At 47.5% G+C, this 22,386-nt stretch overlaps 1 protein-coding gene across 1 annotated transcript in view; it reads left to right on the top strand.

Annotated features, from left to right (window-relative positions):
• LOC134585389 (L-gulonolactone oxidase-like) overlaps positions 1-22,386 on the top strand; it is a 160,057-nt gene that overhangs the window by 82,251 nt on the left and 55,420 nt on the right. Inside the window, exon 8 of the mRNA XM_063440797.1 lies at positions 5,356-5,432. Coding sequence (XP_063296867.1) covers positions 5,356-5,432 — 77 coding nt within the window. The remainder of the gene's footprint in view (positions 1-5,355; positions 5,433-22,386) is intronic.

Raw genomic sequence — 22,386 nt, 5'->3', positions numbered from 1 at the left:
CCAGCATCCCTGTAGGTCATGCACAGAGACCACAGTCCCATCTGCGCCGTCTGGGAGATTGGTGTCTCCCCTTGTTAAGGTAAGCTGTCGCTGGGGAGAGAGGGTGCTGTGCTCCTCTCCCTGAAACACAGGCTGCCGCTGGAGAGGGAGACCGCCTGTCTCCACTCCCGTAACCTTGTCCTGCTGCTGGAGAGAGAGACCAACTGTCTCTGCTCCCTGTAGGACACACTGCTGCTGGGGGGGGAAGGACGACACCTTCGGCCCCCTGGACTTCACACTGCTGCTGGGGGGGAAGGACGGCACCTTCGGCCCCCTGTAACTCACACTGCCGCTGGGGGGGAAGGATAACACATTCGGCCCCCTGTAACTCACACTGCCGCTGGGGGGGGAGGACGACACCTTCGGCCCCCTGTAACTCACACTGCCGCTGGGGGGAAAGGACGACACCTTCGGCCCCCTGTAACTCACACTGCCGCTGGGGGGGAAGGACGACACCTTCGGCCCCCTGTAACTCACACTGCCGCTGGGGGGAAGGACGACACCTTTGGCCCCCTGCTCTGTGTCAGTGTGTATCAGGGATCCTTAGGATAGGTGTCAATCCATATCTGCCAAGTGACCCTATGTAGGGGGAACAGTCCCTATTCTGCTCTGTGTCAGTGTGTATCAGGGATCCTTAGGATAGGTGTCAATCCATATCTGCCAAGTGACCCTATGTAGGGGGAACAGTCCCTATTCTGCTCTGTGTCAGTGTGTATCAGGGATCCTTAGGATAGGTGTCAATCCATATCTGCCAAGTGACCTTATGTAGGGGGAACAGTCCCTATTCTGCTCTGTGTCAGTGTGCATCAGGGATCCTTAGTATTGGTGTCAATCCATATCTGCCAAGTGACCCTATGTAGGGGGAACAGTCCCTATTCTGCTCTGTGTCAGTGTGTATCAGGGTCTCTGAGCACAATTGTCAATCCATATGTCAAGGTGTCAATATGTCATATGTCAGGTGTCAATCCATATCCATTGTGATTTAGGAATGTTAGATGATTTATGCCCTTTATGGATTAAAACCAGACTCTGTAATTTTCCATGGGAGTTTTGCCATGGATCCCCCTCCGGCATGCCACAGTCCAGGTGTTAGTCCCCTTGAAACAACTTTTCCATCACTATTGTGGCCAGAAAGAGGAAAGAGAAATTCGCCTGCCCATTGAAGTCTATGGCGGTTCGCCCGGTTCGCCGGTTCGCGAACGTTTGCGGAAGTTCGCGTCCGCCGTTCGCGAACCGAAAATTTTGTGTTCGCGACATCACTATTAATGATTAGATAGAAATTTGACAATAGCCTTAATGGCTTAGATTAGTTTTTTAGCAAGTTTAAGTCATCAGGTTAGGAATTACTTCATATATCCGCCTGCATCCGCTTTAAATTGATGCCTTTTCTCTCTACTTTGAATAGAGGTGTTGCAAACACTAATTAGGCGGTTAGGTGGTTAGGCAATATGCAATGTTCAGACTATTATACCATATCAGGCAAATTAAAGTCGTTGTTCATTACTTGCCAATCTTGACGATAATTCTTTTCTTTCTTAGGTGTAACTGTATTCGATTTCTACCAGGTTTAATTTTCTTCTTTGGTGGAAATATTCGGCAGGCTTAGATCAGCGATTTCACAACTGCTGTTTATTCCGTTATGCCCGCTCCAACGATTCAGTAGTCTGCCAGAGAATAGTTGCAAAGTTATATTTCAGATTAAATAGCCACTTCGCTAGTTCTGGCGTCTGTAGAAGCTTTTCCAATACTCCACGTCTCGGACCTCGCTCACCGCCCCCATTCGTACCCCGTGTCCATGAGGGCGTACGTGCTTGCGTGCGTGCGTCATGTCATCACGTGCCCTCCCGGATGCCTGTGAGTCCTGTTATTCTAACATGGATCTAGAGCAACATTAACATTATTGTGTCATTAACATTTTTAAAAATTAAAGATTTACTCACCTTTTTCCAGCTCCAATTCTTCTTGGCACTGCTTTCCTCTCTGTAACTCCCATGTCATCATTGAGGAGACATGGCCAAGGAGGATTGGCTATGGCCAATCCAACACTCAGACTTCCCGATGAGAGAGCATTGAATCAATGTTTTCCTATGGGGCTTCTGCGTCACATGACCAATTTTACTCATAGAGGTGGACTTAACCCTGCATGTTTCTAAACTACTGCAGTGTTGTATATTGCAGGGTTTAAAGTACACAGATACTAAACTTAGACATTGAGATTTCCAAGAGTACCTGCCTTGAAAAACTTTTCATTGAGCTGCATTGGAAAGTCTGTGATTGGACAGTCACGGAAAGTTTGGGAAGGGTTAGAAGGGGAGGGCTTGAAAAGGCAGCAGACAAGAGAACTGTAGCTTTTGAATGGTGTTTTCAGATATACTCTCAATACCCCCAATGAAAAAAAATGCATAATTAACTTCATGCGTGTTTTAATTGAAGATAGATAGAACCAGATCAATAGAATTATTTATCTAAGGTTATATCCAAATTTGATCTAAGGAAAACTTGATTTTAGGTATTATAAGTATTATATACATTTTATATATATATTTTTTTTTTTTCTGCACACCATTTCTTTGTTTTATGTCATTGTGATAGTATTTATACTACTTGTATCTGGAAAACAATTGTTACATTTGTTAATATATATATATATATATATATAAAAATACACATGTATGTACCAAAAGGTTCATGCACTTGAGCCCTGCTTTAGATAAATAAGTAGAACATTCAATGTTGAAACAGGATCTCTAAAACCAATAGTTCTGATGTTATAGATCAATAATAGTTACATAGTAGTCTATGAAAATGACTGAAGTCCATCAAGTTCAACCTATATACCCATTCTTTTCACATTGGCACTCTACATGTGTTTGATTTTCTTTTCCACGATGATCCCTCAGCCTTAAAGGATGGAAGCAATACAGAATGTATGGACAGCTGGGAGGGCAGAGTTTTTAGGGCTGAATGAGTAATATTGGATATATAGTTCAGACCTACTGGCGCCATCATTAGTATAGACTGTCATTGGTGCTACAGGAATGTTATCAACTCAATGCTAGGACGAATGAAGCCCGAAATCTTTTCTTTTTTCTTTCGTTCCACTGACCTTGCAGAGTAGATACAATACATTCAGAAGGACTTCGTTATTAGTAGCTCTGCATGGTGTCATTATTAATACATGTTTATTTCAGTTTTCACTATGGTAACTCAAATAAAACCTAGAAACCATTTAACTTCTGTAAACGGTAATGAAAGGTCAGAGGCTGCATCATGTTTTCATCCAGCTTTCTCTTTTTATTTTAACAAGCACAAACAACTTTCATTTAATTCCCTACATCAGTATAAAGAGACTAAAAACAAAGAAATAAAATACATAAGAATGCACAGCAGCCGCTCTTATTTATGAATATTTTATCTGTAGGCAAAGCTGATCACAGATTTTTTCCAGGTTTTGGCACATAAAGAATCAGAAGAATCAATTTAATAATATCCCTCATTGGATGTGCCAAATGCCATTTAGCCATGTGCAAAAATATTCATGAACTGAATTGTCTAAATCAAAATCCTCTTAATCCACACTCGATTAAGATTAATTTCCTGATTAATTGAATCATTTAGGTGTGATTTAAAAGGTTTTTGAATTGGACGATTTGGTTCATTTATGAATGAACCAAATATTTTTGCACATGTCTACTCTACTGGTAAAACAATTTGGAATCAATTTGTCCAGCGATTACCAGGAATTTTATTTGGATGAATCACTTCAAACATATTTTTGCACATAAAACAAACAAAATGCACTGTGTCGTTAAGACAAACGATTAAAGACAATGATTACATTACATGTATATACAAATGTTCATATATCATAAAATTGTGCAATAATAATGTGTAATACACAATCTAAAACAAAGTGCACTGTGCAGAAAAAACAAAAAAAATAATATATTTTTGCACATGTCTAATAGCAACTGCATGGATTTGAAAGATTGTTGTAGCTGTGAGACTACCTTCCTCATTTCAGTGTCTTGAAAAGGATGATTTTGATCTTAATGTCGGGTTCACAGTTTAGTGGACAGAGTACAAGATGCAGATGGGTGCTGAAGGCAATGGACCACGTTTGCAGTACAAAAGGATCAGATGAAGAGGGTAGTCAGGGAAGTCAAAGGTCAAGACAGGCGGCACAGGTTTAGAAGCGATGCGATACAGACAAGGGTCAAGATCGGTGTAAAACAGGATAGTCTCTAAAGGTCTTTACACAATCAGGAGCACAGGACAACTGAGCGAAGAGTTAAATAGGGAAATTGGGTGGTCTTGTTAATTGAGGTTCCACCCTGGTTTCCACTTCCTGTAACTCTAAAAGGCTCTGTGTCAGCGCGCGCTCACCCTTTGATTCTCCTGAAGTTCTACCTTCTGCTTGGTCGCATGTGAAAACAGCAGTGTTTTCATGAACATACTTCTGTTCTTGCTGTGTTCGGGAGCCGGCATCCGTACAAACGAAGTTCTGCCTGCAGTATAGGTGAGTGGCCTTCGCACGAAAAGAGGTGGTGTTCGTACACACAGAGTTCTGCCTTCTGTGTCTGGTAAGTGGTGTTCGCCCAAACAGAGGTGCCATTCACATGAACGTGAGCGGTCGACGTGGGTGGCTCAGCCGACCGGGCTGTCTGGGGGGTTGCGCTCCGACACAGCATCCTCGTGGAGTGAGAGAGAGACGCGGTGTGGGAGCACGAGGTAGGTGAGTGTAGGAGCGAGGTGCTGATACTTAGCTGTCCAAGTTCTGTACAACCTATCTCTGTGGTACATACTAGTGGTGGCTGGGGAAGTTTAAAGCTGGTGGGCCGCAGCCCTCACTGACCCCATTCGATGCAATGCCAAGCTGCATCTCCAGTCATCAATAAAGGGGAGAATGGATACTGAAGACATAATCATGAGAGACACGTTTTTTGTTTTTTCTTTTAAATATCTGTAGCACTTATAATGCTAATGCATTAGATCTTTTTTTTTCTTTTGTTACAAAAACTGGGGTTAGGGGAGGTGCAGCCTAACCTGTCCCTATGGACCATCCTCCACTGGTGTCTACATTTACAATCTTGACTGGAAACAGAATGTGCAATATATGAAGGTTGTGGAAGTCACATGTGTGACAAGGGCTGGATAAGCAAAGTGATTTAACTAATAAATGGCAGATAATTGAGCAGTGCGACTGCTGGGTAATGATGTATACACCAAAACTGCTTCACTCAGCTACAGTTGTATTGGTGACTATATTGTCCCTGAAAGACTGACTGAACATGTTTTTCTTTATTTCTCGTGTAGCCACCATCCTCCAAATCTAGCTGGTTCTGGGACTATTTCGTAGGATACTACCTTCTAGAATTCCTTCTCTGGATAAGGTAATGTACATCCCATTCCCCATGTTGGGAGCGCCTGTCTATATTAGGTTGGATTTAATGGACAATATCATTCAGTGTTGAATGTTGAATGGTTTTGCAGTATAATGATACCTTGATATAAAATGTTACCTGACATATATATTCTTTACTCAAAATATGTTGGTCCCTCGATTTGCTGTTAGTGTAATCAGGACACACATCTTTTGGTATAATCTACATTAAAAACCAGATGAAAAGGAATGTTTCAATCAGTGTAGCTAGAACCCACTGCAGTACCATAATGCCATGTGGTCATATGCAAATTAGTACACCTTATCGTTATATTCTGATTGATATTTTTTTTACAAATACTAACCCACTGCTGAATGCAAAGCTCTTAGACTCTTACTCCAATATATGATCCATTCGGGTTTTGGTCATATCAGTGTGAACTCGTTAATCATTTCTTATTACATGTTATATGAGTAATAAGCTCACTAGCAGATTTGATACAAGGTTGCCATAATAATTATTTAACTATCTATTTGCTGTAAATGTTTGCTGAATGACAGCTTAGGTATGTATTCATGTTCATGGTAATGGTATGTTTGCGGGAAACTGTTATTGCATTGTTTCATAGTGTATATGGTGAAATGATTGTTGGCAATATATTTACCACCTCTGGGCTTCTGTTTAGATCAGAGGTGTAGGAGAGATATTAAACCCAATGCAAATGGAAAAGTTCACATTCAGATTTTTTCCAGTTTTTCTTTTATCGGGGTCATATATGTATATACCAGCAGTTTAACGCATTTTAACAAACTACGTGCGATTTACAGAGCAGATTAAATGTCATCAAGACATTAACCCGAGGTAACATATGTCTGAACTCTCTCACTCCCTGTAGTACACTTGGATAATTTCATTATTACTTTTCAATCTTTGGTCTATATCCATCGAGGATCCAATTGATTCAGGAGAACACATATTCTCATATTTCACCGAATTATGTCTCATCTAAAATATGACTTCAAATCATGTATGTTTCTAGTTCAAGAGCAGCTAGGGAGCCACTTATTGCATTCTCTTCTTCAATCTGTCCTTCAATAACTATGCTCTAGGTTGTGGAGAAATTGTGTTTCAAGATTCTGTGCCTAACAGAGACTTCCCAAACTTGCCCTTGAGATATGCTTGCAATGCACAACAGTAATGTTTGTATTTGCATTGTGGGGAGTTTATTGTGTTTGGTCTTTTTGGTACCTAGCTATACGCTCTCAGAACATGTAGCAGTGGTGGATCCATAGGGGGGAAATGTGACAATTGCCCTGCCTCCCCGAGCTGCCTGTCACATGGGGGCACTTCTCAGCTGCCGGAGAAAATACAAGGGGGGTAAAATAAATATTTCCATATGTTATTACTATTGATGGCAGTGTGTGGTGATCCCCAGCCCGAGAAGGAGAAAACTCACTTTCTTATTCTCCTCCTCGGTGGCGCAGCAACAGAGCTTCCGTTGCTCAGAGCTGCTAGTCCAATCAGAGGAGATGAGGCAGAGCTATGGTGGTGATGCCATATCCCCGCCTATAATCCTCTGATTGGCCTAGCAGACATCCTCCATTTACTGCAAGTAAGGGAGGCAATGGGGACCGTCAGAGGACTTGGTGAGTCACAGCGCACAGTGAGTGCAAAGCCCTAATCCACCATCCAGCTCCAGCCTAGTGCAACTGCCTGCTGGCATGCATTAGTAGTCACCAGCCTGCACAGGCCTTCATTACGGTCACCATGTGACCAGCATGTGGCCAGTGAGGTCAGGAACAGGCTGCCTAGCTCTGCCCAGCTGCTGTCCACTGACTGCAGCTACCAATCTAGGGACCAGCTGGTCATTGCCCACCCAAGCCAGCAAGCTGGTGTCTGTCTAGCCAGTTGATGCCCATCCATCCCAGAGGCCAGCCAGTTGTAACCTGCTAAGACCAGGGACCAGCCATCCAGAATCCAGCTAGCCTTCTGGTTCCCACTAAGTCCAGATAGCTGGCATAAGAAAAGCCATTCAGTGCCCACCAAGACCAGGGGATAGCCATCTGCCCAGTGGCCACTCAGGCCAGCCATCTGGCGTTTAACTGCCATGCTGTGCCCCCCAAGGCCAGGGGATAGTCACCTGCCTGGTGGCCACTAAGGCCAGTCATCTGATATTTAATAGCAATCCATTGCCTGCCAAGACAGCCAGCTGCCTGGTGCCCACTCAGGCCAGCCATACTGCCTTTGCTGAGATCTGGGCCTGGCACCCACCAAAACTGGTGGGTTCCCTACAGTGCCTCCCACCAATCCTCCATGTTAGGGGATGAGGAGGGCAATGTGTCAGCGGCATAACTGCTGCCGGTGCGGCTGCACTGGGGACCACATGCCAAGGGAGCCCATTGGGTGGCACATTCAGTAAGAGCCATTCGATAGCATAGTGTCTTCAGCGGCCCGTTAAGCGCTGCAACCTTTAAATAGCGCGAACCGGCCCCTGTGATTATGTCAGTGCTTGGAGGAAGTGTGTGTGTATCTGCATGTGTATAAGGTGTGTAAGTGTGTGCCTGTGTATTTATCTGTGTGTCTGTATGTGTGTATGTATGTGTGTCAGTGTTTGTATATGTGTGTCATTCTGTGTGTCATCCTGTGTGTCTGTGTCTTGCACCAGAGCCCTGTCTTCTTAAGTTCTGCCACTGCAATGCATTGAATAAAATAATTAAGATTAAATTAGCCCCTCTCTCAGTTGTATTTTATTATTATTTTATTATTTATATAGCGCCAGCAAAATTCTGAAGCGCTGTACAATTTTTATAAAATTAAATTTAGTGTTTTTTTTTTCTTGACATTGTAAAACGAACTCAAAAGTGTTTTACATGGTGTGTGCTACTGTGTGTATACAAGATGGTAATGGCAGCATGACACAAAAGGAAGTTTCTGTACATGGCTACTATAGAAAAGCTAAAGGTTGTAGTGCATTAAGCCAATTGCTTGGAAAACGTGTTACTAGTACAGCATTTTATAGTTTACATGACCCCTATAGTAACCCAAATGGTGAGGTGGTCCTGTCATTTTAACCCTGCAATGTAAAATATTGCTTCTTTTTGGAACCTGCAATGTTTACATCTAGTGGCTGCACTGACTGAGTAAAATAGGAAAGCATCGGGGGGGGGGGGGGGCAGCACCGAGAGAGTGTTAGAGCTGGAAGGTAAGTATAAAGCTTTATTTTATTACATTTAGTGGAAAAGGGGAGGGGGGACGAATATATATCCAGGAACAGGGTGACTATATTGTTAGGAATATAGGTTTGAAGTGTTCTTTTAAAATACGTGGGCTGCTAAACTTGCTAGGTATGAATTTCATGTGATTCTTAATTTACAAAGAGCACTTTTATGAGGTTTATTGTTCTCATCTGTTTTATCTCGGAGTTCTTTAAGCAACACAACATCTTTTTAAATTATCCCATGTTAACCAAATCTGGCAGAGTGCCCCTCCTAAGATTGGACTCTGGATCCGCTCCTGACGTGTAGACCACAACCGGCTCCATGCTGATGAGACCCACAAGGTGGAAACTGTACGATGTACGGCTTGATTGTGGTCACTGGTCCTTCTGAAACACAGCCCATGTTATGGTTTTAAAAAAAAGCTGTGTTTGAAACGGTGTCCATTGCTAAGGAGACCCACAAAAGTGGAGGGTGAAGTCTGAAATAACAATATATATTTTTGGAAGCATGATTTCTCGAGTTTCTCTGCCCAAGGGGAACTTTTTAAAAGTCCAATTTGTTATATGCAGATGATGCACAACAATATTATATATATAAATAAATAAATAAATTCATAGTTATACAAATGATTGTGAGTACAGAAATTCAAGGAACAGAATTCAGAACGTATGAAATCCTCAAAGTTGAACATTTTCCACTGATTTAACACAGACTTGTGAAAATTGCCATTGATTTAGTTCATTATCCCACCTAGAAAAAAAGCATGTGTTCCTTTAAGATACATTTAATGAATTTTCCTTCCTAGGTTCCCTAAATTTGACATTCCACCATCCTTTGATGATAGAGGTGTATGTAAAACAAGTTATGTGTATATATTATTACATCAAAGACTCAGCCATACACCGTGTCCTTTCATGTAACAGCAATTACCATTTCATGTAGTGTAAGCGCTCCGTCCAGTCCCCACGGATGGTCCTAGCTCAGGATATTTAATCAGAGAATGACCAAGGCAGGTGATTAACATTTATCAGTTTTAGAATATTTCTTGACCGGTGTATAGTCGCCATATGGGCTGGCGGAACCTTGGACAAAAACCCCCCACATACCTAACCCAATAACACACTGACACCTGGTATATGGAAAAATTTGTCCACAGCTTTATTAAATAATTTATAATATATATAACGGTAATATTGCTTTAAATAAGTTAACATATAAACATGGGTCATTGCCCCCACCTTCCGCCCCTCTCATCCGTATCCTTCTTTTTAATAGAGGGCAATGACCCCCAACATAACAAATACAAATATGTAACGACATTTTCCAACCTCGCCAACTTGAACCGAACAAGTGCCAACCATAAGTAACCATGGCAGGGGTATACCCGGATACCCCTGCCCCACCAGGTTCTGAGCCACCTCCAGGACTCGAAACCACCATTGACCATAATTCCACTTTTTTCCATGTTCCTCACGTTCCTCATAGGGAGCCTATGTCCTCTCTCTCAGCTCCCTATCCCGCCGCTGTGAAAAAACGGGAAACCCATATCTAAACATAAATATATAGGGAGGGTGGGCGGGACAAACTGAACCGGGTAGGAAATTAGAAGTGAACCTTACAAAATGGCTCCTCCCTTAAATAGCCAAACCCACATATCCCATAACCCACCTGTCCTGTCTGTTCCTCCTGGGCCCGCCTCCTAACCCCTGTCAAGGCCCTGTTCCGCTTAAGCTGCGCTTTGGCTACATGGGGCTACATGACCGGTGTATAGTCGCCATATGGGCTGGCGGAACCTTGGACAAAAACCCCCCACATACCTAACCCAATAACACACTGACACCTGGTATATGGGAAAATTTGTCCACAGCTTTATTAAATAATTTATAATATATATAACGGTAATATTGCTTTAAATAAGTTAACATATAAACATGGGTCATTGCCCCCACCTTCCGCCCCTCTCATCCGTATCCTTCTTTTTAATAGAGGGCAATGACCCCCAACATAACAAATACAAATATGTAACGACATTTTCCAACCTCGCCAACTTGAACCGAACAAGTGCCAACCATAAGTAACCATGGCAGGGGTATACCCGGATACCCCTGCCCCACCAGGTTCTGAGCCACCTCCAGGACTCGAAACCACCATTGACCATAATTCCACTTTTTTCCATGTTCCTCACGTTCCTCATAGGGAGCCTATGTCCTCTCTCTCAGCTCCCTATCCCGCCACAAGCTCAGACCTTGACCCCTTAAGCTGTCTGAGCTCCGCCACCCCGAAGAAGGAACGCCCTCCGCATCCCTTCCTGCAGACCCAAGTTCAGCAGGTCGTAACCCACTGCCGAAAGGTGTACACCGTCCGAGCGGTAATACCCATCCAACCCCTCCTCCAGCTCCTGGTGCCTTACCACCACTCCCCCCAGTTTCCTGACAAAACTTGCCATCAGGCTGTTCACCTTACCCCTGCATCTATCAATGGCTACCGGGTCCCGGGCGTAACGCCACCGCTGCCTCGGAACAATCTCCGACCATACCAGCATCACCCCGGGAAGCAGATCAACCAGCCGGTTAAGATCCTGCTTCATCCATTTTACCAGCCTCCGCTGCGGGGTGAGGCCCAGGTCGTTACCGCCTGCATGTAAAACTAGCATATCCGGCCGCGCCCCGCCTGCGACCATACCAAATATTGCCCTGCAGACGTCCCCCCAGCAGAAGCCCCGATACCCCCACCAGCGCACTACGAGCTGGTCCTCCGGAAAGCCCAGCTGCTGGCCTTGAGCTCGAGCTGCAGCCCTCCGTCCGGCCCAGAAAATGAAGGAATGACCCACGATCCAAGCGACCCGGCCTGGGGAAGAAAGAAAAACACAGGATAAAACCACCCGTACCCCCCAGGCCGCCCCAATGTCCTTAGTGTTCCAACAAACCCAAGCGTACATATGAGCGGAACCTAACAGATTCCCATCTCCCAATCCGCTTGACTACCTCATCCCCCAAACCTAGACGTGTGGCCTCCGTGGCCGCCCCAATACGAAAGGAGTGGGTGCCGTATGTGCCGGCATCCAGTCCCATCCGACCCAGACCCAGACTGAAAACTTTCCGAAATTGGAAGCGAGAGAGCGACGAGCCATCCGCATGGACCAACAGGGACCCACCAACCGCGGGCCTCTGACCCAGATACTCCGACACCGCAGCTACTGGGCACAATGCCGAGCCCGGCAGGGCCCCCAGCGTAACGTCCCGGCCCTTACCTTCCACATCCGTCTTGGACCTAGCCAAGTGTACCACCAGCTTCCCATCCAGTATACGTACCCCAGACACCTGTAGGCCCCCCGTGGCCGCCCGGGTGTTGCTCACCAACTCCCCGACGCGGAACGCCCCAAAGAAAGCCAAAAGAAATGCCACACGGAATAGCGACACCTCAAATGCATTGAAACAAATAGTGGGCAGCGCCTGAACAAGCCCTTCCAGCACATGCACCGACACCGGGCGCCTAGCGTCGGGGGCCCTCCGAGCCCTCCGATACCCTTTGAGTGCTTGCCGGACAATAAACGCCTTGGTAAGATCCGCCCCACCATGGAGCTTGAACCAGAACGCCATTGCAGCCATGTTCCTGTCAATCACCGCCGGGGAGGCGCCCCCCGCCAGTAATTGAAAGGTAAACCACAAGAAGGCATCCAGAGGCGGCTCCCCTCGTACCCCTCGGCCCAGCCCGCCCCAGGAACGTTCCCATGAACTCCAGACCTTACTGTATGCGGCCCATGTGGCCGGTGCCAGCGAAGCCTTCACGAGTCCGCCAAGCAGGACGCTCCTAGCTGCCACATCTCGATCGGGCACGGCTGACCCCTGTCCTGGGCCTCCGGGGCCATCGTTCGAAACCGGGACCACTGAAAACGAGACAGAGCGTCAGCCACCTCGTTCAAGTACCCAGGCACATGGCGCGCACGAAAAAACCACATTCAGGGACATGCACAACAAAACAAAGCGCCGCAGCAGAGTTACCACCGGCCTCGATGCTGCAGACTGATTATTAACCGCGTGCACCACGGACATGTTGTCCGAGAAGAAAACCACTTTCCTGTCCCTCAACCGGTCCCCCCACAGCGCTAGCGCCACCACCAGTGGGAACAGCTCCAGAAACGCCAGGTTACGCATGAGGGGGCTCTGTCCCCATGCCTCCGGCCATTTTTCTGCACACCAGCTCCCGCTGAAGTAGGCCCCAAAACCCACGCTACCCGACGCGTCGGTGTACAGCTCCAGCTCAGCTGCCGACACGCCCCCTTGCCGAAAGAACACCGTCCCGTTAAAGTCCCTGAGGAAGGTATCCCACACCCCCAAGTCCGCCCGCATGGACGAAGATACCCGGATGAAATGGTGAGGGGACCTAATCCCCGCGGTAGCCGCCGATAAGCTGCGGCTAAACACCCTACCCATGGGTATCACCCTACAGGCGAAATTGAGCATTCCGACCAATGACTGCAGTCGGCGCAGGGTCACTTTCCGTGCCCGACGCACCTCTGCCACCACGCCGCGCAAACCTTCCAGCTTCGCCAGCGGCAGCCGACATTCCCCCCGCACTGAATCGATCTCCAGACCCAGGAAACTAAGGCACTCAGTCGGGCCCTCAGTTTTATCCGCTGCCAGCGGCACCCCAAAGCAGCCCGCCACCCATTGAATGGTACCCAACAAGTGCTGGCACGCGGGAGATCCGGCCGGCCCCACACACAGGAAATCATCCAGATAGTGCACCACCGCTTTATCTCCCGCTTCCGTCCGCACCACCCACTCGAGAAATGAACTAAACTTCTCAAAGTAAGAGCACGAAATGGAGCACCCCATGGGAAGGCACAAATCCACAAAGTAGCCCCCTTCAAAGAAGCACCCTAACAGGTGGTGACACGCCGGGTGCACCGGAAGCAACCTAAAAGCAGCCTCGATGTCCACCTTGGCCATCAACGCACCACGCCCGGCTCTCTTCACCAGCTCGACCGCCTGGTCAAATGATGCGTAAGAGACCGAGCATAGGTCCCTGTCAATGTCGTCGTTCACCGACTCCCCTTTAGGATAGGAAAGATGGTGAATGAGCCGAAACTTCCCTGTTTCTTTCTTGGGGACCACCCCGAGGGGAGAGACCCGAAGGCCCTCCAGTGGCGGGGCCACAAAAGGCCCCGCCATCCTACCCAACCGCACCTCCTTGTCCAACTTCTCCCGAACCACCTCTGGGAACTCCACCACGGACTTGAGATTATGAGGGCAAGCAGTGCCACCCCTCTCCCGAAACGGAATGACAAACCCTTGCCCAAACCCCGCTCTAAGCAGCTCCGCGTCTGCCCTGTTACCGTAGCGGTTTAGCCAGGGCTCCATCGCGTCTAATTTCACTGGGGTTAGCCCCCGAGGTAGTGGGAGACCCTCCGCCGCCAACCGCGGCAGAGGCTCCCGTCCCCCCGGACTTCCCTTTCTTGAAACAACGTTGGAGCCCATGAGCCCCACCGCAGCCCGAGCACTCGTGCTTGAAGCGGCAGGCTGCGCCCCACTTGCACTGGCCCTCATTAAAGAGCCAGCATAAGCCCTTCTGCGAGGCGGCCGACGAGGAGGGCTGACCCTTAGCGCCAGCCGCGTGCTGAAAGGGCTGCGCCTTCTGCGCCATCATGAGCTTCATCCAGAGAGGCAGGTCCATCTGGTCCCACCGCATGCCCGGATTCGCCGCCAGCCGCTGCCGGAACTGCTCATCATACCGCCACCATGCCAATCCGCCATAGGTGCGGTATGCCTCCCATATGCCGTCCAAGTAGCAAAACAGGGACGAGCAGGAGCCCGGCGATTTTTCCCCGATCACGCTGGCTAGGATACAGAATGCCCTTAGCCAGTTACCAAAAGACTTCGGTATCTTGCGATACCTCCGCCGCTTCTCCTCCTCCTCTTTCTTTTCGTCCTTCTTGTCCTCCTCCTTGAGGTCAAGAAAGTCCTCCAAGGGAAGAAGCGAGAAAATCTCGCAGAATTCCCCCTTCCAGATTTTATCTTTCACCTCCTGCTTGAGGTGCACCCCCAGCGGGCCCGCGAAGGACACATACGCATGTTGCCTCGCTGCTTCCGTCACCCCCCCCGTCAACTCCGCCCGTTCGCTTCCCGCCTCACCCACGCTGGAAGCCGACACCGCTTCCCCGCCCGCAACTGCCGCCGGGGTCCCTAGACCGGGCCCCGCCTCCCCACCCCCTTGCGTCCACACCTGCCCTACGCTACCTTGTGTGCCACCCCCCGCCCCCAGTGAGTGGAGTAGTGACTGCAGTGTTTGTACTAGTGCACTGGACTGTAGCGATTCAATAGACTCACCGGCCAAGCCCCTGGGGCCGATGACACCCGGGGCTGCGCAGTCCGTCACTGCTCGTCCAGGATGAACGCCATCCGCCGATGTCCCGCCAACCAGGGATCCCACCCGGTGCCTGGAAAAATCAGATGAGGAGCGACTCCGGGACCTGGAAAGAGGAGAAGAAGTCCTGGGCAAGGCGTACTGTTCCCCCACCACCTTCCCGTCCCGAACCGGGGAGCGCCTGCTAACCGCCAAAGCCTCCCGCCGGGTATCCTCCCGCCGTCGCGCCCCAAAGGCCCTGAGAGCCCTGCCACGTGGACTACGACTCCTACCATCGCCTTTGGAAGCCAACCCCCGTTGAGGCAACCTGGGGGACCCGGACCCTGCCGAACTCCCTGACATTGCGCGCCTGCGCCGGGGCCTCCGTCTGCGTGTCCTGGGGGCCCTAACCGGCGAGGGGCTAGCACTACCCGACTCCGAACTAGGCCCACCCTCCCCGCTACCCGCCCCGCGCCCCAACCCCGCTGCAGCCCGACCTACCACTACACCTACGGAACCCGGACCAGGGGCACCTCCCCCGGGGCCCTCCACGGACGCGGATGGTGACACCCCGCTCCCCGAGACAGTTCTCCCCGACCGACCGGACCTCGGAGCCTTTCCTTTCCCCTTACCCTCTACCACCCTCCTAACATCCATCGAACCCGCAGGCACTACCTTCCGCCCCGCAAGAGAACTACCGAGGGACCCCCCATCCTCTCCCACGGGAGCCCGCCCAGTCTGTACTCCGCGGGACCCCTGCGCAGCATCCCGCACCCCCCCCAGGGGCCTCCCGCCCGACCCCTGCTCCCCTTGGGCCGCTCGCCTACCCGCCCCCCCGTCCGCCCGCTCCCTGGAATCGGGCCTCACTCCCCGCCTGCCCACCACGCCAAGGGGACCCCCGGAAGGGGCCCCTGCACTTGCCTGCTGTACGTTGGGCCCGTCGTGGACCGTCCCAGTCCGCGTGCTGCAGTCCACCGCCAAGACCGATGGGGGTGCCCTCCTGGGCCGAGACCCCGCCCCGCCAGGCCCCGCACTAGGCCGTCCGGCCGCCATCTTGGATCCAGCTCCGCGCACGGCCCCATCCGTGTTAGGGGTTGGTGCATCGATGTCCAGGGCAGCCGCCCGTCTCGACTCACCACGCCGAAGCCCCGGCCGCACACTGGGAGGCAGAGCCTCAACCAGGCAGCTCCTGGGCCTGCTACGACTTCCACTGGCTGTCTCCTGCACTCCCGTGCCACCGACCTCCGGTTCTCCTCCCGGGCTCAAACGCCTCGGGGGCCTCCTGGCCCTCGCCGGGCGTGAGTCTCCGGCCTCCTGTCCTGCCGCCGCAGCAAGGACCGGGCCCAGCTGGGCCTGCACCCAATCCGCTCCTTGTTGCCGCGCCGCTGTCCTGATCCCCTCCAGAAGCTTCTCCACGATATCCATGGCCCTGCAGAGGAGACAAAAGAGAAACCCTACCCAGAAAGTATAGGGAGCACCGGGATGCACACAAACTGAACCGGGTAGGAAATTAGAAGTGAACCTTACAAAATGGCTCCTCCCTTAAATAGCCAAACCCACATATCCCATAACCCACCTGTCCTGTCTGTTCCTCCTGGGCCCGCCTCCTAACCCCTGTCAAGGCCCTGTTCCGCTTAAGCTGCGCTTTGGCTACATGGGGCTACAGTATTAACATAATGAGTGCAGATAAGGGTTATAACTAACTGTATATGATATAATTAAAATAATTACGTTATATACTTTCCATGCCCTCTTGGTAATAGAAATGTCCTGTTTTGGGACCTTTGTCAGAGCATTTATCATTAGTCTATCCCCCTGCAAAAGTAAAACTTAATTTGGACATTAGTTTGCGTAAAAAATAGTTTGGTGGTGTTCTAAATCATTCAACATATCTTTCAACATTTTAAATGTACAAATAGAGACACGTTAATTTTAGGGCCAGGGGCGGGGCTGTTCTGAGATATTTTGGTGACTTACTAATAACAATTTACTTACTAATAATCTTATTTACACAGACTGATTTCTAAACACATTTATTGTAATTTAAAGACACATTACTGGACAGTATTATTGCTGTGGAGCTCTGTTATACACTCAGACACATTACTGGGAGTATTATCGCTGTGGAGCTCTGTTATACACTCAGACACATTACTGGGAGTATTATTGCTGTGGAGCTCTGTTATACACTCAGACACATTACTGAGAGTATTATTACTGTGGAGCTCTGTTATATACTCAGACACATTACTGGGAGTATTATTACTGTGGAGCTCTGTTACACACTCAGACACATTACTGGGAGTGTTATTGCTGTGGAGCTCTATTATACACTCAGTCGCATTACTGGGAGTATTATTGCTGTGCAGCTCTGTTATACACTCAGACACATTACTGGGAGTATTATTGCTGTGGAGCTCTCTAATACACTCAGACACATTACTGGGAGTATTATTGCTGTGGAGCTCTGTTATACACTCAGACACATTATTGAGAGTATTATTGCTGTGGAGCTCTGTTATACGCTCAGACACATTACTGGGAGTATTATTGCTGTGGAGCCCTGTTAAACACTCAGACACATTACTGAGAGTATTATTGCTGTGGAGCTCTGTTATACGCTCAGACACATTACTGGGAGTATTATTGCTGTGGAGCCCTGTTAAACACTCAGACACATTACTGGGAGTATTATTGCTGTGGAGCTCTGTTATACACTTAGACACATTACTGGGAGTATTATTGCTGTGGAGCTCTGTTATACACTCAGATACATTACTGGGAGTATTATTGCTGTGGAGCTCTGTTATACACTCAGACACATTACTGGGAGTATTATTACTGTAGAGCTCTGTTATACACTCAGTCACATTACTGGGAGTATTATTGCTGTGCAGCTCTGTTATACCCTCAGACACATTACTTGGAGTATTATTGCTGTGGATCTCTGTTATACACACAGACACATTACTGGGAGTATTATTGCTGTGGAGCTCTGTTATACACTCAGACACATTACTGGGAGTATTATTGCTGTTAGGCTCTCTAATACACTCAGACACATTACTGGGAGTATTATTACTGTGGAGCTCTGTTACACACTCAGACACATTACTGGGAGTATTATTGCTGTGGAGCTCTCTAATACACTCAGACACATTACTGGGAGTATTATTACTCTGGAGCTCTGTTACACACACATACACATTAATGGGAGTGTTATTGCTGTGGAGCTCTTTTATACACTCAGACACATTACTGGGAGTATTATTGCTGTGGAGCTCTGTTATACACTCAGACACATTACTGGGAGTATTATTGCTGTGGAGCTCTGTTATACACTCAGTCACATTACTGGGAAAATTATTGATGTGGAACTCTGTTGTACATTCAGATACATTACTGGGAGTATTATTGCTGGGGAGCTCTGTTATACACTCAGACACATTACTGGGAGTATTATTGCTGTGGGGCTCTCTAATACACTCAGACACATTACTGGGAGTATTATTACTGTGGGGCTCTCTAATACACTCAGACACATTACTGGGAGTATTATTACTGTGGAGCTCTGTTACACACTCAGACACATTAATGGGAGTGTTATTGCTGTGGAGCTCTATTATACACTCAGTCGCATTACTGGGAGTATTATTGCTGTGCAGCTCTGTTATACACTCAGACACATTACTGGGAGTATTATTGCTGTGGAGCTCTCTAATACACTCAGACACATTACTGGGAGTATTATTACTCTGGAGCTCTGTTACACACACAGACACATTACTGAGAGTATTATTGTTGTGGAGCTCTGTTATACACTCAGACACATTACTGGGAGTATTATTGCTGTGGAGCTCTGTTATACACTCAGACACATTACTGGGAGTATTATCGCTGTGGAGCTCTGTTATACACTCAGACACATTACTGGGAGTATTATCGCTGTGGAGCCCTGTGATACATTCAGACACATTACTGGGAGTATTATTGCTGTGGAGCTCTGTTATACACTCAGACACATTACTGGGAGTATTATCGCTGTGGAGCTCTGTGATACATTCAGACACATTACTAGGAGTAGTATTGCTGTGGAGCTCTGTTATACACGCAGACACATCAACAACACAGAGCTCCTAGAAAAGAGGGACATTAGGAGAGAAAAGAGGGACTATCCCTCCTAAATAGGGACACTTGGGAGATATGATTTACAGTCATAAATAAATATGGCTATTATGAGGTCCCCTATAAACTCCCAGAATATAGAACGACATCTCACACCTCACACTTCCACGTGGTTCACATAAAACGAGTTTTGACATGAACTGGTCATTTAAAATGTTAGAATGTACGCGTGCCATGTTTGGCACTCATGCCCCCTATTCCCTGGACTCCAATCTCAGAAGGAATAATTTACTATAACTATACCTGGTATTTTCATGGTTTGTAGTATAATATGTGGGTATAAATAATGGATGCCAGTTTTATGAAGTTTTTATTGTATAAATGTCCTTGCCTGATAATCAGTTAGGATTACCACAAAGCAATATTCACCTTTTATCTGAGCTTTGAACGTAGCACTTCGCTGATATAATAGCTTTCATTAAATTCTAATCAAGCTAATGGATAATTAGACGAGGCAGAGTACCATACGCATCAAGCCGCACAAAGAGTACATGCTTTAGAAAGATAAATGTTATGTGTGCTAGTGATAAATACATTCAATTTGAAGTGCTGTTTTAAAGCACTAAAAGTCATTGCATCAAAGTGATCACATGAAGTTAGCTTGGAATCTGAACTATCAGTGTGCTAAATAGTTTATGGACTTTCCGCCTTTGGTATGCAATTTTCGGTCTGGATACAAAAAATGTAAGAGAGTGCTAAATGTTCACTGCTCATGTTTGTGACTGTGAATTAAAATATACATATACATTGTATAACTGCTATGCAGTCTATTGCAGTTGTACATTTGAATCTTTTTATTTTTGACTTTCCTTATTTTCAGTGCAAATGAGTGATTACAAGCGCACCTCTCAGGGCCTGGTTAACATAGGGGATGCCGGAGCTGCAGCTCCAGGCCCATGCCTATAGAATTGGCCCATCATATTTGTTTGTGTGTGAAAAATGCAAGAACAAACAAACAAAAAAACGAATAAAATACAGGAGTCCAGCCCATGGCATTTAAACCAGGAGGAGATGTAAGCCGGCTGGAGACTTTCACAGTTGGTCTCATGCGCCCTCATCCAATACCCGATGTGTGAGTAGACTGCTGGGCTCTCAGAGGAAGGTATCCCATGGGTATGCATATGTAGTGAGGGAGCACTGATGAGAGGCCCGCATTTGAGTGTTCCAAATCCCCTCTTATATAGCAGCCACCATCCCGAGGAGTAAGGCGAGTAAGAGTCCCAAAATTCCAGGTCCAATCGAGGCCCTTAACCACCTGCAGGCCCTTCAGGCCTTGAGAGATCAATAAGAATAGGGGGAAGGAGTCAGTGCTAAATAACAAGATGAAAGGCAGCAACCCAGCAAAAGGGTTATTCTATTTTGAAGAAGCCTTGTAAGGTGAAACGCATTAATGGTTTTTAATTGTGTATTTGAGCAATACGAGTTTTTTGGTTCCTTTTTTCCTGTACCAATTCTCTTTTTATTGTGTTTTATATGCACTTTTTATTATTACTCTCCCTGGCATTTTTATTGTATCCTGTACTCAAGCAATCCGAGGTGGAGATTGTGACGGTAGTAGAAAATATCCCCATCAAGCATTCCCTTCTTCCCATAAAAGTAAAATCACCCAATATTCCACAAGTAGAAATATCCCTGGAATCGCCGAATAATCCACACATGAGCCAAAACTTAATGCTGGAACAAGACTGATTTACTGGCACACAGAACTCACAATTTATGCAACACAAAACTCCTCCTCTGGGCCAGGCTAGATAATTGAGTTTTAGCAATATACATAGCTCAATTATCTGCTGGCCAGAACATTTACAGTTTAACATACTTTTTACCTAACATTCATAACTATAAAACCATACAGCACATTCACATAAAAAATACATATTCACAATCAATCCATTCAGGGGAACAACATATTAAAAAATGGCATGAATCAGACCAGGGGTTCAAAAGTTAGTTAAAGTATATTTTGATTCCTGGCTGGCAGCATGGCAACTGGTTTAAGCAGGTTTTATAGAGGCCTCTATCCTGGAGACAAAGGGGAAAGTAATCCAATTATCCAGGGCTAGAGGCAGACTCCATTAACCACATGGTTACAAAAAGACATAAAACACTTTAACATACATTCATTCTTGACATTTGGAACCGAACAATATAGACCTTAAAATAGCAGGGAGAGAATTAAACTGAAGCATATAGGCAATTGCATAAAAGTCCTTCACAATGGCCCCCCTTTTTCTCCCTGCTCCGGCAACTCTGTTGGACCTTTCCTGGTCCAGTAGGGTTGACGGGTTTAGAGCTTTTAGTCCGAGGTTAAATCCATTTGGCATGACAATCCATCGGCATTCCCGTTTTGCTTGCCTGGGTGATAATGAATCGTAAAGTCATAGGGCTGTAAGGCCAAGCTCCAGCGTAGCAACCGGGCGTTGTCCCCTGAAACCCGGTTAAGCCACACCAAGGGGTTGTGATCGGTGATGAGAGTGAAAGCCCGGCCATAAAGGTAAGGTGTGAGTTTTTTGAGTGCCCATACTAAGGCCAAACACTCTTTTTCAATGGTGGCATAACTGACCTCCCTTGGTAACAGCTTCCGACTCAGGTATGCCACCGGGTGCTCTCCTCCATCCTCCCCGATCTGGCTTAGTACTGCCCCCAGTCCAAACATTGAAGAGTCTGTGTGGACAATAAATCTTTTGTTAGGATCTGGGGTAACCAACACCGGAGCATTAACCAGAGCAGTCTTTAGTGCTTGGAAAGCCACCTCGCATTCCGGGGACCACAGGACTTGTCGGGGTAGCTTCTTTTTGGTCAAGTCGGTCAGGGGTTTGGCCAGGGCGCTATAGTCGGGTACAAAGCGTCTGTAATAGCCGGCTGTGCCCAGGAAAGCCATGACTTGTGTCTTGGTGTGGGCCAATTGGCAACGGCCTCGATCTTAGACGGTTCCGGCCGTTGCTTACCACATCCTACTCGGTGGCCCAAATATTGTACCTCCGCCATACCCAAATGACATTTGTCGGGTTTCAGGGTCAGCCCGGCCCCCCTGATCCTATCTAATACTACCCCTACGTGCTCTAGGTGCGCTTCCCATGTATCGCTGTGGATGGCGATGTCATCCAGGTAAGCGCATGCGAAGCTCTGGAGACCCCCAAGTAACTGATCCACCATCCGTTGGAAGGTGGCCGGGGCGTTCTTCATCCCGAACGGCATAACCCGGAATTGGTATA

Source organism: Pelobates fuscus, chromosome 2, assembly GCF_036172605.1.
Source record: "Pelobates fuscus isolate aPelFus1 chromosome 2, aPelFus1.pri, whole genome shotgun sequence".
Classification (NCBI taxonomy): Eukaryota; Metazoa; Chordata; class Amphibia; order Anura; family Pelobatidae; genus Pelobates; species Pelobates fuscus.
This window is presented reverse-complemented; position numbering and strand designations above follow the sequence as displayed.